The sequence below is a fragment of the Mytilus edulis genome, unplaced genomic scaffold (assembly GCF_963676685.1).
Source record: "Mytilus edulis unplaced genomic scaffold, xbMytEdul2.2 SCAFFOLD_335, whole genome shotgun sequence".
NCBI lineage: Eukaryota > Metazoa > Mollusca > Bivalvia > Mytilida > Mytilidae > Mytilus > Mytilus edulis.
The window spans coordinates 1-18,377 of record NW_027268911.1 but is presented as its reverse complement, the minus strand read 5'-3'; the positions used below and the strand labels follow the sequence as shown (position 1 = coordinate 18,377).

At 33.0% G+C, this 18,377-nt stretch overlaps 1 protein-coding gene across 1 annotated transcript; it reads left to right on the top strand.

Moving 5' to 3' along the window:
* Nucleotides 1-9,531: 9,531 nt before the first annotated feature.
* On the top strand, nucleotides 9,532-17,436 carry LOC139509074 (uncharacterized; the record flags this gene model as incomplete). Its single annotated transcript, XM_071296066.1, has 3 exons — nucleotides 9,532-9,867; nucleotides 16,813-16,945; nucleotides 17,322-17,436. Coding segments are annotated over exons 1-3 (572 nt in total), but the record flags the coding sequence as incomplete, so codon positions are not given.
* Between the last annotated feature and the right edge of the window lie 941 nt (nucleotides 17,437-18,377).

The following is an 18,377-nucleotide window of genomic DNA, read 5'->3' as shown; positions in this document are numbered from 1 at the left end:
TTCTGGAACTTACAGTAAAACAGGCTTTTAGACAGATTTTTCGATATCAATGAAAAGAAATCAAATAAATAAAAATGTTGCATACAATTAATTACACACTTAGAGCTAATTTCGTTTTGCTTGTAGAATAAAACTTTGGTTGGCTAAATGTTTACCTAAGCTTTGTTGTAAATACAAATTGTACAATATACAAAGAAAGCAAGCTAACCAAAACCTTGCTCTACATGCAATAGGGAAGTAGCTCTAATTTGACCTTTTTTATTTCTCATTTTTTAAATCATGTAAATTCAATTTATACAATTGTACAGGATCTTTGTACTTTACCATGTTTACCAAAAGAGTTGGTAGTCAACATTTTGAATTATTTTGATGTGACAGACCTCATGAATGCAAAACAATTCAGTTGGTTTCTCTACAAAATTATTAAACAAAAAATCTATGGATGAAATTTCCAAATATTAGAGTGAAAGGAGTGTTTATTTAATAAAATCTGGATAAATACCTTTGTTGCCAACCAATTTAACTAAATTATATGTAAGTGCAATAGCATGTTCAGATTTAGATTTTTTTTAATAATCTTTGCAAACTTGAAATTTTGGTAATAAGAGATTATTACACACATTATAATGCCACCTACCTATCAAAAAGTCTTCATAAAGTGCAGGTATTTGAAAGGGTGTAATACAAGTGGCTTCAGTAGACTAAATTGTATTTTTTTTTAGTTTAAGTAGATCACTTCCTTAACTAAACAGTTTTAGAGCCATTGATACAATTGCTATATATTAGTTCGCATTACTGCAAGTTATGTTTATTATTGGATAAAGCTAACCAGTCTTGAAGTTGATCCACAAAGTGGCATTGAGTGGTCCAGCATCGTTTATAATAATTTCAGGGTCCACATTTTTTTATTCTATTATTGACATCGCACCGAGTTATCAGTTGCAATATGAAAGATATTTTTATTCATGTGCGTTATCTAGAGGGTTTGATTGTAAAACACTTGATTTGAGGTGGACATAAGTTGTGGCTTTATAGTATACCAGAACTATATTGTAGATAACCTTGTCATAGTTTCTCATATTTAAAAACTGCAGTTATGTTTCAGTTTGCTACATCATAACACGTTGCATTCTTCACAAGAAGATTTATTTTAATGTCATGTAAAAAAAATGTTTGTTTTTTAAAATTGTTCTTTTATTACATTTGGAGTGTTTTGATTGTATTATGAGTTAGTATGCAATATGACAGGATGTCATTCTTTACAAGAGTTATTATGCCCAGTAGTCAACACTTTGGTGTTGACATGAATATTAATAATGTGGTCATTTTATTAAATTTCCTGTTTACAAAACTGAAATTTTCGAAAAACTAAGGATTTTCTTATCCCAGGTATAGATTACCTTAGCCGTATTTGGCACCACTTTTGGGAATTTTGGATACTCAATGCTCTTCAACTTTGTACTTGTTTGGCTTTATAAATATTTTGATATAAGCGTCACTGATGAGTCTTATGTAGACGAAACGCGCCTATAGCGTACTAAATTATAATCCCGGTACCTTTGATAACTATTATATTAATTTTATGTTCAGATACATATCTTATAGATAAGTATCATCTAGGAAAGATGTTCGTTTTTTTTTCAACATTTTATTTTTTATATTGCTCGTGCTTTTGCTGGTATTATGAGTAAGCAAACAATATGACAGAATGTCATACTATCAGATTTATGTCATTTTTATGTCCAGTCATAATCATATTGAAAATTGTGGTCGTGTTTAAAAGTAAAGTTGGCATACAATATAAAATGAATATCAAAATACTTAGCACAAGACAAAACAGAATGTCAGTGCATTTGGCACACAACATGACATAATATCAGTATACTTAGCACATAATATGACAACATGTCACTATAGTTATCACTTGACATGACAGAAGATCAGCATACTAAGAAAACAACATGACAAAATGTCAGTATAGTAAGCACATCATGACATGACATAATATCAGTATACTTCGCACACAACATGACAAGATTGTCAGTACAGTTACCACATGGCAGTACAGAAGATAAGTAAACTAAGCACACACCTTGTCAAAATGTCAGTATAGTTAGCACACAACATGATTGGATATCAGAATACTAAGCACATGACATGACAGCATGTTCTATTGTTCTACAAAATGATATGTAAACCAAAGAAGAACACATCTCGTCTTGATTTTTGTCGGATTAAAGGACTGATAGAGCAAATATTTGTTCAAAGTTAGGTCTGAAAATAAGTATAGACTATTTACTGTTTTATTCTTGTATTAAGTAATAATTGAGTTTCAATAACCAAGTAATCTGTGTATCCAAATGATTAACAGCTAAAAATTCCGGCTCAGATTCAATTCTCTTTGACAGCAATGCTACTTACTGCACATGTATTAAAGAATACTAGTGCTATTGAGTTAGGGTAGCATGTTGTTCATAATTTGATCTCTTTTGACAACTCCAGCTAGAGCATTCCCAAATATTTTTGGATAATGATTTTTGATTTGCACATCAATATTCCCAATAAACTCATCAATGCTATCTAAATGCACAATGCATAAATTATGCAATAAGCACCCTGACATTATCAAATAACAAATTTCTCTCGGTTCATGCAGCGGAATTTCCCTTAGTTTTCTGAAACGACCCTTCAGGTGGCCAATTAATCTCTCAACAGTTTGACGACATGAAAAAACAATCCTTTTGTACATTTATCTTCTTTGTCTATCGTTTAAATGTCCATTGTCACGAAATGGGGTTATAAGCCAATTCTTTAAAAATTAGCCGAATCCCAGAGTAAATCATTGTTCACGACAGTCAGATTCCCAGCTTCAGCTTTATTGAAGAGTTATGTGTTCCTTAAAACCCGTGCGTCAGGAGCACATCCTGGCCATCCTGTCTGCGCACATTAAATAATGAGATTGTCATCAACTACAACCAGTATAAATAAAATTAGAATTATAAATAAATCCAAAAATTTCCACTTAAAGTCTATAATACAGACTTTTAAGGTAAATCAGGTGTCTTTAGTAGTTGGTCTAGATGTTTTTACTGAAAAAGGTAAATTTTAAGAGAGAAAAGTTGGTTTTATTGGCAGAAATTTTGTCTTAATAAAGTCCTATCACATTTGGAATTGCACAAGACAGCTGGAAAGAGGATGCTATTTTATTTTGCCTCCAGAAATCCGTCCAATGAATTATCTGTAAATATTAAAAGAAAGAAAAGTATTAATGTGTAACACTTTCTGTCAAATTTTAAGAAACAATTTGTGACAAAATTTAGTCAACCTTGATGAGGATTTGTACCTCAACCTGTTGTACAGTAAATGTTCAAGTGTACTTGCATTGTACTACTAAGGTTTGTTATTAATCACACATTTGATAATATTTTAGAAAACCTTGATTTGCACCTCAATCTCTTGTATATTATTTAATATCCAAGTGTACTTGCATTGTGCTACCAAGGTTTATTATGTTATAGTCATACGTTTAAAAGGACATGTAGGACAACCATTTGATATTCAGATGGTGTGCGGCAGGATTATTTATTTCCAGATTGACAACTTTCATCTAATGCTTCGCTTGCTTATTTTTGTCCACAGCATACAGTCCCAAAATGACGTCTTATAAGGTTATTTTATTTGTTTGCAATGACAGGACGACTTCATAAACAAATTTAATAGCCTTTCAAAAGACAAAGCTTCATAATTAAGACCTGTGCTCTTGAGCATTGATATACAAAGATAATAATGAGCTGACACCTGATAATGGAGGGACAAGTACTTACATTTTATTAAAAATCATAGGATATTGTATTCACTCGAAGTATTGTTGAGTGAACTGTCGACAGCGATATTCAAAAAATGTATGAAATGTCTCTCATGCTTTCTTCGTTGGCCATGTACAAAATAAATTGCATCAATGGTTTCTCAAGTCACTTGTTCTTTACTGCCAGTATGCGCAGAAATTAGCGAAGGGGCTAAAGTCTGTTATGTGATGTCAAATGTAGACCTATCAATACGGAAATGTTGGTTGGCGAAATCCCTTGGTGCAAATCTAGAAACCGTAATGTCTGCAAAGTTCTTAAATCTTGGCACCTCTTCTCTTGGTAATATTAAAGATATAAAGGATTTCAAATCTTTAATCATATCACAAATTTGAACACAAACTTGTTCATAATCATTGTCGTGAAAAAAAAACCCAGCTGCTACATCAATATCGTCCATTTTGATAGTCAACTACATTGAAGAGTTTTGACTTTTGATTCGAAAAGGTTGCACACATGCGCGGTAGAACTGATCTTTTAACTCGACTCAACCCACGTTGGACGACCCGAAGAAGGCCATTATGACGGGATCTTTAAAAGTACAGAGTCACGTTATAAGAACCAAAGAAACACAAAAAGTCGCATATAAAAAAACACACCAGCAAAAATGAATGATAATACAAACATATTGACGGGATGTATAAGTACCGAGCCAAGTCAAATGGATATCACATAAAACAAACCTAACAGTAAAAGTAATATTAATAATTGAACCATAAAACAAACCTAACAGTAAAAGTAATATTAATAATTGAACAAAGACAAATACAAGAAGAATATAACACGTAGTTAAGATGATAAACAACGTCAGTACGCAGAATAAATACATCAAGACCATCATGTTTTATTTGTGAAGTTCATACGGAACATGTATCAAGAAGGTCTTGGTACCTTTTTTTAAAAAAAAAGGAAACTTTCTTTGACATACCTCTGGTTTATCAACTTTCTGCTCAGACACTGGAGACGTTTTACAAAGTCTGAGTAGGAGCTGCATGCTCTTGAATTTCGTTCGAACAAGTTGGTAAATGTATACCCCATATGCAGGTGAAGTTGGTATATTGACTTGTCAAAAATTTCTAAAAAAATATTACAAAATTATCTAGAATACAGACAACAATGTATCAAAAAGAGGTGGTTTAAAATAATGATTGTGGGCAGTTGTTTAAAGGGGGACTACAACAGTCAAATTAAAATTGAATGTATTTTAAGGGTTCGATGATTTTTTGCAGTTATGTTTCAGAGACTTATAAAGTAGATAGATAACTTGAAGCAAGAAGCCTTATATTAGCGCTAACGCCAAGTCATGGTCTGGTCAGGTGCTTCTTTCTCAAAATACTTTTATAAATGGTGGGAAAATATTCTAAACTTAATATATAAAAAACTATCTTTCGGTAAATTGTTAAAAATATTTTCTAGAATAACAGACTGATATAACACTACAACTTGCTAGTTAAATCAAATCACACTACGAATTTTTAATTTATATTTATTTCTGAATTTTTTTTACCAATCAATAATTTTTGGTCGCGATATCTTTTATTTAAGAGTAGAGATTTAAATAACAAACTAACAAGTAAAAGATGTCAATGAACTAAAAAATTCTTGAGTTGTTATCAATCATGCTTACAAATGTATTTGCAAGTGAGGATATATAAAAAAAAACAACATATATACCCCTATGGAACTTCAAAGCTCGGCCGAAGTTAGTATGTGACCATACTATATTTACCAACGGTTCAATTCTTTATTTATCTTATATGATGTTTATTTGGGCCTAATTTATCAATGAGATAACAAAAAATAAAAACAAAATTTTTACATCAGTTATTTTTTTATTAAGTTTTTTTTTTTTTTTTTTTTTTTTTTTTTTTTTTGCGGGGGGGGGGGGGGGAGGGTACTTTGGGACAGGAATATATTTTAACCCTCCTCCTTTTTTCCCAATTTTTTTATTATTTTGTTTTCTATTAATATCAAGTATTTTCCAATTTGTCTGTATACTATAAATAAAATGCATTTGATATTTTACTATCACGGCGATCAATGATTATATAGTATACAGAAAATGCAAAAATCATTAAAATTAATAGAAAACAATAAAATGTCCTGTCCCCCAAGTACCTATGTTATTTTTGAGTTTTTCTGTTTAATATACATCTATAATACTAAAAAAACGAGGTCCAATTTGTCAGCCGTCATCACGTAAAAACGATGAATCAAAGAATTCAAGTTTATATATAACTAATATAGTACAATGGTGTTGATTAAAAATAACACCACTCCAGGCCCATTTATTATCCACGTAATTAATATTGCCAATAATTAAGAAGTTCCGGGTCGAGTCCGATACGGATACCAATATTATATTCACCTGTTACCGTTTACCTTATCTGTACGTTCCGGATCTAACAGGCGCACCACCAAACCGGGTGTATTTAGGATTTTGCTACATACACGGGTCATAATCACAGAGTTGACACTACTTAATTCAATCATTGTCACATTGTCTCCTATTATAGTATTTTAATCAGTATGACTTTCTAAGATGACAATACGAATACTAAAAATCTGGACTTAGAATAAGGCGTATAGGTACAGTTTTCAATTTGTTAGTTGGCATGACGTAAACCAGCGGTTATTTATAACTAATATGGGACAATGCTGTTGATAAAAAAATACTCCATTCCAGGCCCTTTTGTTTTCCAAATAATTAACATTACCAAAAAGTTCCAGGTCGATGGGTTCAAACAAAAAGTGTTTGAAAAAAGTAAATTCACAAAAATACTGAACTCAGAGAAAAATAAAGCAGAGAAAACTGTGCATCTTATAATCGGCATGACTTTATCAGATGACAATACCAATACTAAAATAAGGCTTACGTCATTTTTTTTAAAATTTGAGGTTTCATATGAATTTAATAATTTAAACTATTCAGGTGGTAAATATCACATGACATTTCTGATTTACTTTTGATATGTTTCCACTACAAGCGTCTGGTGTATTAAATTGTAATACTGGTACCTTTGGTAACTATTCACAGGCATACATATTCTTTTATGTGAAACATGTACAAAACAGGCAATAATATGTGTTTTCAACCGTTTACAAAGGGACCTCAATACTGATAATATTCATTATAACCATGATAACCTAACCATAAAATGCAACGGTGAATTTCAATATAACCTACGGCAGATGATGCATCACCCCACCCCACCCTTTCAAAAGAACAAATGAACGAATAAAAATTGAGAATACCAAAGCCTACCTACCACTTCAATTAGTCTTTTGTCCAACAGGTAAAGGGGTATATCATAATCAAATGAAAGATAAATACACCATTAACAAAATAAAAATTAAGCTGAAGTTATTTAAAAATAATAATTTCGACCTATAGTTAAATACATGATTATCATATAATTAAAAGAGTTGTATAGCAGTATTAGATTAAATTAAAATTTTGTTAAATAAATAATTAGAAGCATTACTATAGTTGACTAAAAACTAAATATTTGCAGCTCCTTCTAATAAAGAACAAATTCGGTTGACATTATTTGGATTTAATTTTAATGTAAGTATGCTGCTTTATAAGGACAGTCGATCAGTACTGTTATAAGTGTAGGTCGCAATACGTTTACTGTCTACATTTTATAAAAATAATATCGAATGCTTTCAAAAACAAAACATAAATGTAGATAATAAAAATCCATGTTAATCTTGTGGTTAAGGTCATTCAAACTCACAAATCAGACATTAAATATTGCACAATGTGTACTAACAAAAGTCTGCTCTAAGTTGCTTCTTGTTTTGAATTTGTTCCGTTATTATAGGTTATTTCTAAGGCACTAATAGGTGAGAGCTTTAGCTTTAAATTACTTTTAAATATAAAAATAAAAAGATGCGATATCATTGCCAATGAGACTTACTCTTCACCAGAGATAAAATGACCAAGCCCATACATAATAGTTAGTTCACAAAGCCACAGAGATGGCAGGTATTAATTCGAACTAGAAAATTAAAGCTCAATTAAAAATAAATAAACCTCTTTGCAATTGTGGTTACACCGATTCAGTAATTAATCCCGTCTGCTCTACATCAAAACGTAGTCTTCTTTAATCATCTATTTTTAATCATGGCATAGTTTATCAAAGTACTGAAGTACTGAACATGGGATGACCGCAAGTTCTTGGGTATGGTCAAAACCACTTGTGTCAGAAAAAAAATCACCTCTCTAAACCTTAAAGCAGGAACAATCATATTTATTTATACTGTTCCGAGCTGAAATTGAAGTAAATGTACGGATTTTTGTTTCGTAAACGTTCGTCCGTGGATGATGAATATATGACAGGGAATTCAACCTCATCGTAATAAGTATTACATTGTGGCAATACAAATCAGTATAAAATTGAGAATGGAAATGGCAAATGTGTCAAAGAAACAACAATCCGACCAAAGAGCATGCAACAGCCGAAGGACACCAATAGGTCTGCAATGCAGCGAGAAACTCCCGCTTCCGGATTGGCCCTTAACAAAAATGTATACTCGTTCAGTGATAATGGACGTCACAAGAAACTAAAAAGTTTGTTATACATTATATTTATATTTGTATATAAGAGTCACATGTAAATATAATTTTTATCCATTTGTATATTATTTATTCTATTCTAATAATAATGCAGTGCACGTGCCTGGTAGACACTTTTCTGTAATAGTTCAATTTTTTCATAGATTGGATTGAGTATGCATTCATATTTTCCTGCAAAACGTTCTTGTGATCTTCTTCCGCATGCGTTAACACAATTATGTGCATAGATATTGATGATTTTTACTTACATTTATATATTTCAAACGACAAAATTTTTAATTAACGTATAAAATTTAAAATCAGTTCTTTGCAGTCTTAAATGTCGTTCACCATTCATTCAGACCATTCCCGATCGCATGTTACACCATTAACCTTGCACCATAGAACTATACACCTTCTACCATTGCACCACCTATACCATACAACATTACACTATACACTTTTTTTTGTAAGTTTACACCATCCAAGGGCAGTACCAGTTAAAAACGAAAGTAACATAAATAGAAATCCCTTTGGCAATAATACATCAAAATGCCCCCACGGTCATTGCGAGGTTGAACTAGAAAGCACTAATTAATTCGACACAATAAACTGATGATCAACGCATTGCATGTTATAATTTCTTAAACATGGACTTCGTGTTTATTTTTAAGAAAGGCATTATGTAGACGTGGCCGGCTTCATTGTCTGCAAAATATTTAATTGTCAATTAAAATTGAAGAAAACCGTGAGAACTATCACGTACTTTAAGAATACCTGAAAGGTAAAAAAGTTTAGGGTGACGTTCGTAACTGATGAGCGTCAATTTATATAGAATGTTATTCTTCTTTCTTCTAATGTATTTGTTAGTGCAACATCCGACAATCGTGACATCGTGTAAAAGAAAAATAAGATGTTATTTAACTTTTTTTAATTAATATTTGATTAAACGAAATCAAATATAAACTAACTATGTAATATTTAATGAGAGATAGTACTAGGCAAATACATAAAATCGTAAAAAAAGCACAATTTGCGTAAAATGCCAACACTACCTATGGTATAAATATCCCAACTCGTCTGTCAATAGATCATAAAGTTGTTTGCCATATTCTTAAGATGAAGTTTTGTGCGTCTGCAGTTATCTTTTCCATGTGTCTAATGTCAGCGTTTGGTGCATCTGATAATCTGTTTCTTAGAAAATTAGAGAATCTTATTTCGCGATTAGAAAAAGAGGACAAACCCATGACAAATGGTGGAAGTTTCAAAAATGGAGAAGGAATGAAGCACACAGGCCCAGCTGTCAACGCACCACGTTCACTAAAGGTGCATCGTAGAAGTACCGGGAGTGATTTGTCTGTATCACAAAGCGACCATATCTTGACTCTTCACAATGTTGCTCGACAACAGGTCCTACCTCCAGCTTCAAATATGGGAAACATGGTTAGTAACTATATCATTTAGAAGGGAGTGACCCAATCCGTTCGATGACACCTGTAAGTAGTTGAAACACATTTAAATGAATACATAAAATATCCAAAACACAATAAAGAAACTTAAGACTCAAAACAGTCTCCCTCCCCCTTTAATATAAAAAATAAAACAACAACAAACAACGTTTGCTTTGGTTTTTGCTGAAAACTCATGCCTCTGTACTATAATAGGTAATCTCCAACTAGTTATTTGCACTTCATAGAGTAAGTTTACAAGAATCATAATAGATTGAAGGAAATAAATTTACAAGCATGTAGTGCCTCGGCTATTCATATCAGTATTACTAGAACACACCCGCGAAATCGCGGGAATTCAGAGCGTGGTTGAAAGTATGTAAAGTGTTGTAGGAAGAATTTTGTAAAATATTTAATGACTTGAGAATTTTAGGAAAAGTATCAAAAGTCATAGGTACTTGGGGACAGGAAAAAGTTTTTTGTATCCCTCCTATTTCCAAAATTCCCAATTTTTGGTTTTCTATTTATTTCATTATGAACATACATTTAGTATATTATGAACATTCAAGGCAGGAGCCTGTAATTCTGTGGTTGTCGTTTGTTTATGTGTTATATATTTGTTTTTTGTACACACATAAGGCCGTTAATTTTCTCATTTGAATTGTTTTACATTGTCATTTCGTGGCCTTTTATATCTGACTATGGGTATTGACTTTGCTCATTGTTGAAGGCCGTAAGGTAACCTATAGTTGTTAATTTCGGTGTCATTTTGGTCTCTTATGGAGAGCTGTCTCATTGGCAATCATACCACATCTTTCTTTTTGTAATCAATGAATTTATGTTAAGGATTTGAAGACTGGAGAATTTCAGAAAAAGTATCAAAAGTCATAGGTACTTTGGGACAGGACAAATGTTTTTCTAGCCCGGCTCCTCCTTTTCCCCCCAAAAAATGTTCTCTATTTATTTTAATAACACATGGATAATTTTAGCGCTTAACTGTATATTATGAACATTCATAAAGATGGGTGGTGGTGTCGTAGGGTTCCTGATCCCGATATCCCGGGCTTACATGTACAAACATGAAATCCCGAGGTCCCGAATTTAATAAGAATTAAATATCCCGTCATCCCGAAATTCCGATCTTAAAAGCAGCCGATCCCGACGTCCCGAAAAGGTCCTGCCCCCCTCTCATTCATTACTATAAAGTGTATTTTGTTTTTACTTTTAATTCTCAGTTTAATAGTCGATCCACGGCGGTCATTGATATATTATACAGACCATCTCTATCTAATAAACCCTGTGACCTCCGTGGATAGTTAACCTGAAAATGATATCAGACAGAAAATACTCTTTATTCGTAGTATATGTATGTTCAAGGTATACAGAAAAACGTCTAATATGACTTAAAATTTCGTCCAATGACGGAAACATATCCGGACGCCTTTTTTCTCGTTTTTCTCCCAAAATAACTCAATCTGAATAACCATATGAATGGATGACAAATATGACTATCCACTGTACCTATAGGACATAGATGCATGATGATTGATTTATTGTGGAAGGAAGAGAAGCGACACCCAAAATGAGGTCTTCTCGTTTAATAGTATAGATATATCCAGCTACATTATGAATATTAAAGGAGATGATAAGTCTCTTACAGGTGCGATAATGACATAGTTTTTTTAAACAATTTTTTTTATAAAAAATCGTTTTTTCATACTTTTAAACAAAACAAAAATTGTTAAAATTAAAAAGATTGAAAATTTAGACTATCCTTTGTCAAAGTCTTTTTAATTTGCATTTTACAAATTATATGTTGTACTTAAGTTGCCTTAATCAAGGTTTGATTGCAAAAATGGTCAAAATTGGACGATTTTATTTAACAATGAGAACCTATAGGTTATAAATTTTGATATCACATGATATTTTGATTTTTAATAATTTAATTTTGTTGAGTTTTAGGGATAATAGATCTAAACATCTTAAGAAATCAAAATATATTTTTTTTAATTTGAGAAAAGGAGTAGGTTCAGTAAGACCCTTTTTTGGCCCAAAAATATAGCAGTTTTATAAAATTGTTTAAATGTAAACTTTTAGTTATGTTTTGGAAGGTATGTCTCTGCTACATAAATATGGGCTTATTTTGGCATTACAATGCACATATATCGGGTACTTGCATCATTAAGTCATGCTAAATTACTGAAATCTTCACAATTTCAGCATTTTAGTTAAATTTTAGACGGTTTCCGTCTTAAATGAAAGTGGCCGCATTCGTGTTCATTCTTGCTATTGAAATGTAAGTTGTGTTTAATGATAAAATGCATAACATATATAAAGGTCGAGGAAGAACACGGATGCGGCCATTTTCATTTTTGATTAAAACCATATGAAAAGTGACGGTGCTTTGCATATTTGATAGATTTTTCATATTTAAGCTTAAATCGGAGCGTTTATAATGAGTGAATCAGTTAAAATTTTTCACAAAAAGTAATTGAATCAATTGAAATAGACATTTAAGTGTTTAAAAAGTGTCCAAAATCTTTCGTCAGATGAACTTCAAATTTGAGGCCAAAACTGGCCCTTACCGGACCTACTCCTTTGAAATCGACCTGCTCATGTACATATGTACAAAAGTATCCTTAGTTTTATAGTACTAACAAAAAATCAAACCAAATCCCTTCAATTGATCAACACAAAACGAAGCCATTGTTTAAAGTATCGAGTAATATTGCGTGTTACATTTTTCCTAACTAGTCCGACATCTGCGCGAAGCAACTCCCGCGTTTTCACGGTGTAGAATGGTAACGGACTAACGTTTTTTTTCGGCGTTTCCGCACTAATCGGGTTCGCCAATGGACTTATCGCGTGGTACCAAACTCAGGTCATCGGTGTCTTCCCTGATCATATAAACAAAAACACTATCGATTTTTTTTCGTCTATTTGGCTTTTGTAACACTGTCTGGAAACAAAACGCGATAATATAGAAAAGAAGATGTGGTATGATTGCCAATGAGACAACTATCCACAAAAGACCAAAATGACACAGACATTAACAACTATAGGTCACCGTACGGCCTTCAACAATGAGCAAAGCCCATACCGCATAGTCAGCTATAATAGGCCCCGATAAGAAATGTAAAACAATTCAAACGAGAAAACTAACGGCCTTATTTATGTAAAAAAATGAACGAAAAACAAATATGTAACACCTAAACAAACGACAACCACTGAATTAAATTATAAGTCCGTTACCGAACCCGGTTAGTGCGGAAACGCCGACATAAACCCAATAAGTCCGTTACCATCCTACACCGTGGTTTTAGCGACAACACACATTACTTCTTATCAGCGAAAATTTACCTGTGAGAAAGTTGCTATGTTTACCCGGCTTTAACATTAAAAAGTCGTAGAATTCTACAAATAACGATTTCTGAATGAAACAATTATCGACTACTTTAATATAATTATGACTCCATTACCAGAAATTACTCCTTTTAAGCAACCTACGGACCCTAAAAGAGTTGATGAACTTCAGCCGCTCTGATAGGACGTGGCTGTGTATCTATCCATCCCGCACATCAGTTAGTAGTTCAACTTGTTTTTTTTTTTAGAATTATACACACTGAAAAAAGTAACATACGATTACTTTGCTTTACTCTTGACATAAATGATGTATACAAGAATGTTTTCTGACACTGACAGGGAATACGCAATATGTGATGTAAAAATAATTTGGCTGATTTGATCGAAAATCCCATGCATTTATTCTCCAGGTGAACTTGAATATTGGTCAAAATAGAAATTGGGCTGATAATTTTGGCAAAGGTAAAACTAATAACGTCTCCATACTTTAAAGGAAAATTGAATGGGTTTTCATAGTATATTTGAAAACATGAAATAAGGTCTGAGGTAGACAAATTAGAGAAAGTAATACAACATATGTGTTCTCAAGATTTTAATTGACAAGTGTATTAATAGCAAACAAGAATGTGTCCTCAGTACACGAATGCCCCACTCGCACTATCATTTTCTATGTTCAGTGGACCGTGAAATTGGGGTAAAATCTCTAATTTGGCATTAAAATTAGAAAGATCATATCATAGGGAACAAGTGTACCAAGTTTGAAGTCGATTGGACTTCAACTTCATCAAAAACTACCTTGACCAAAAACTTTAACCTGAAGCGGGACAGACGGACGAACGAACGAACGGACGCACAGACCAGAAAACATAATGCCCCTCTACTATCGTAGGTGGGGCATAAAAAGGTATACTATTTGCAGGTTTTGTAGATCTTAGAAAAGCAGTCTACTCTGTTATTCATACAAGTATACAATTAAAACCTACTTCAACACAACATAGGAGGAAGGTTTTATGCTATAGTTAAAATATATGTTTAATAAAAGTAAGCTATGTGTCAAAATTTGGCAACCAATCAACTCCATTATTTAGACAAGGGGATGTTTTAAACCCCAATTTCTTCAAACATTTAATGAATGATCTCCCTGATGCTTTCTGTTGTTGTGCTTCCTACTTTAATGTTAATAACCAAAGGATTGATTGTTTAGTGTGTGCTGATGACATTGTAATTCTCTCAGATTCATCAGAGAGGTTAACGATGCTTTATAATTACTGTTCTAAAAGGTTGTTTAAATGAAAAGAGAAGACAATAGTATGAGTTGTAATTAGTTATGGATTTTTAATAAAACATTGTATTAACCCCTTTTATTTAGATGAGAAAACTATTGGTTGAACATATAATTATAATCATTTGAGCATCACTTTTATAATCAGTGGATTTATTTTCAATGTGAATATGAACTGTACTTCAAGTACATGAAAGCATGTTATGAATTACATCAATGTTTGTCATCGTCAAACCCTCCTAGTACTCCAGCTTTACCTAATTTATTTGACCATTCTGTAAAGCCAATTGTAACTTATCGATGTGAAGTCTGGGTATGATTTCTGTTAACACAGCAGCGAGCTTGCATGTAAGGAAAATGATCACTATATTTTAAAAACGGTGTTTGCAAATGATCTGAAAAACTACATCAAATTTATAAAAGAGAGGCGAAAGATACCAGAGGGCAGCCAAACTTATAGATTGATAATAAACTGACAACGCCATGGCTAAAATGAAAAAGACAAACAGTACTAAAGCCACAACATACAACATGGACATCTAAAGACTCACCAAATACTTGGGGTGATCTCAGATGCTCTGGAAGGGTAAGCAGATCTGCTAGGTGTAACATAAATAAGAAATCTAGTAATCTTGCTGTGACTTCTGAACTAGGGAAATACTAAATGTATTTTAATATTATATTAGCAATGGTTAAATATTATCATCGACTAGATAATTCTAAGAACATATGATGCATATTTATTCAGTAAATAATTTCAAAATAATAAAAGTGAATACATGGTTCTTACGTATAGACTGTCTTTAAAAAAGCTGGGCATACACACACATGAAATTTGAAAAATAAACAGTATCTACTCTTTCACTAAGTTTGTCAAAGATAAGCTATATAAAAAAAAAAGTAATATGTAAGTACAGATCCACGTCATCTGTAACAAACACAAACATGCAGATAAAAAGTAACTTAGCAAAAATTAAAAAGACACACAACAATACAAAATCTTACAACAGCACAACAACACAATGACGGTAATATTAGGGAAACATGAAATCGGGTAACTAGGTTGTCATCTGCCATTGAATTTATATATTCTTCTCATATCTTTTATGATTGAATAATACTCAACCCCTAACGGGAGGAATCGTGCTTGATATTCATATGATGAAGCCATAAATGCGTCTTTTTGCGCCACAACCCTTTTTTTCGCCAATGCTACGTTTGTGCCACCTGTTTTAAGATTACAAATTGGCGCAAATGATACCCTTGAAAAACAGTACATTTTTTTGTAATTGGCGAAAAAGGACTGCTGCCGTTTAATTGAGGTCTGGAGCTGGCATGTCAGTAATTGCTAGTAGTCCTTTGTCATTTTTGTTTAGTTTCTTTTGTTACCTACTCTGACATTGGACTCGGACTTCTCTTAAACTGAGTTTTACTATGCGTATGGTAGTGTGTTTGTTTTTCTACATTGGCTAGAGGTATAGGGGAGGGTTGAGGTCTCAAAAAACATGTTTAACACCACCGCATTTTCGGAGTTTAATATGACGTTCATTAGTACTGAACTAGTAACATTTGTTAAGGGGCCAGCTGAAGGACTCCTCAAGGTGCGGGAGTTTCTCGCTGCATTGAAGACCCCATTGGTGGTCTTCGGCTAGTGTCTGCTCTACAGTCGGGTTTTTGTTTTTGTTTTAGCGACACATTCCCCATTTCTATTCTCAATTTTATGTATTCTTAATACGTATTTAACTTCAGTTATATTCGATATTCTCGGGCCTTTATTTCATATCATGATTCCCTTGATAGCGGGTTGCTGGTCTGCAGAAGCTATTAAACAGAGAGTTCCAAATGGTGAAGTTGAAATCATCCCTTCGTAATTTTTACGAACGCCATCACGAGATGGTTAACATATCGGATATGTTCCTTATGTCGTAACTACAATCCCGTACTCCATCACGAATTTGACCTACCAAATAAGACTTTTACCGGGTTTGTAATAATATGAGCAACATGACGGGTGGCACACGTGGAGCAGGATCTGCTTATCCTTCCGGAGCACCTGAGATCACCCTAAAATTTTTGGCGGGGTTCGTGTTGCTTATTCCTAAATTTTTTATGTTGTGTCTTGTGTACTTTGTTTTGTCTGTTAGTCTTTTTCATTTTTAGCCATGACGTTGTCAGTTTATTTTCGATCTATGAGTTTGACTGTCACTGTGGTATCTTTCGCCGCTGTTATATAGCTTTGATAATAATAAAATAATAAAAAAATTTCTGCTTTAACATGCCATAATTCTATTTCAGCACTGGGATAATGAGTTGGCAGCAACAGCACAAGAATACGCCAACAAATGTATCTGGGACACAACTCGGCTAGATCAAACTCGCCTTCGACATTCTCTTATGTCGGGGAGAACATTTACGTCCAAACCAGTATGTATAGGAAAGGGTTCACAAAGCATCGATAATATCTACATTTATATGTTCGTGTACTTTCATCTGCAATTGTCAATTTCAAAACGAGTTTTCTTTAAAGGAAACCTACAAAATAAAAATAAAATAATGAAGCATTCAATTCTTATATTACATTGTTTAAAAAAATAAAATCGAGCTAAATTAAGCCTTTCGTTTATGTTTCTACTAATTCTTTAATGTCGCCACGGAGAGCACGTACTGTTAGAGAGGATATTTACGTCCACACAAGTATGTAGGAAAAAGGGATAATACGTTTTTGGAATGATTCGCCGAATCGTAAGAATCTTCGATAATATGTAATAATACATATTTATAACATTTCCGATTGTCTATTTCAGACACAATGAACACGGATGTCCTTGAAAGTGGATTCACAGCTTGGGACGACGAAAAAATGGGTTTCATTACGATACAAATACTTGTTCTAATGCACCGTGTGGACATTACACACAAGTAAGTGCTTTCAATACATCATGTATACATTCCAACCAAACATGTCCTGCAAATAGACTGTGGACATCCCACATAGTTTACGTATGTCCTTTCAATACACCATGTGGACATTCTATACACTATGTAGACATTCCACTTACGCATGCCTATTAAATACACCATGGTAAATGGACAATAAACACAAAAAGGTCCTTTTTAGAAACAATTCCAAATTGCCATTAGTAAACGAGTGATAAATGCATGTACTGTTCTGGACATTAGGATACATTTCTTTTAGCGTGCAGTGGACTTAACGGTATTAGATATTCTCAATGTTGAAGGCCATACGGTTACTGATAATTATACCCACGCTTTAAAAAGAAAGGAGGGTATACTGTTTTACAACTTTCTGTCCATCCATCCGTGCCATGAATATTTTCGTTACATTTTTCTCAGGAACTATATATTCGACAAGGATTTTTGAAATTTGGTTTCAGGTTTATTTAAGTCAGCTATATCGTGTGATGCGTTTTTATATTCATCAATCAACAACTTCCTGTTTATTGAACACTTAGTACATATTTTTACACTTTTAAGATTATCAACTTGGCGGCGGGGGTATCATCAGTGAGCAGTAGCTCACAGTTTCACTTGTTGCTTTTATATCTCCGGCATTCGAACTCTGGTGGATAGTTGTCTCTTTTAAAAACGTTCTTATTTTTAATATCGTAGTTACTATTCTGTACAAATTCAATGAGTACGGCGGATGTTATATGGAAGTCGTTTAAAAGAAGTATTTTATGTGTATACACTCGAAGTCTGGTCATAATAATCGAGATCGGCTAACTGCATCAGCATCAACTAGTATATTCGTTTCATATGTTAGTATCACTTTGATGTTTTTAGATAATCTGGGCAGAGAGTACTGCACTTGGATGCGGAGTTTCCCATTGTCCCTCAAT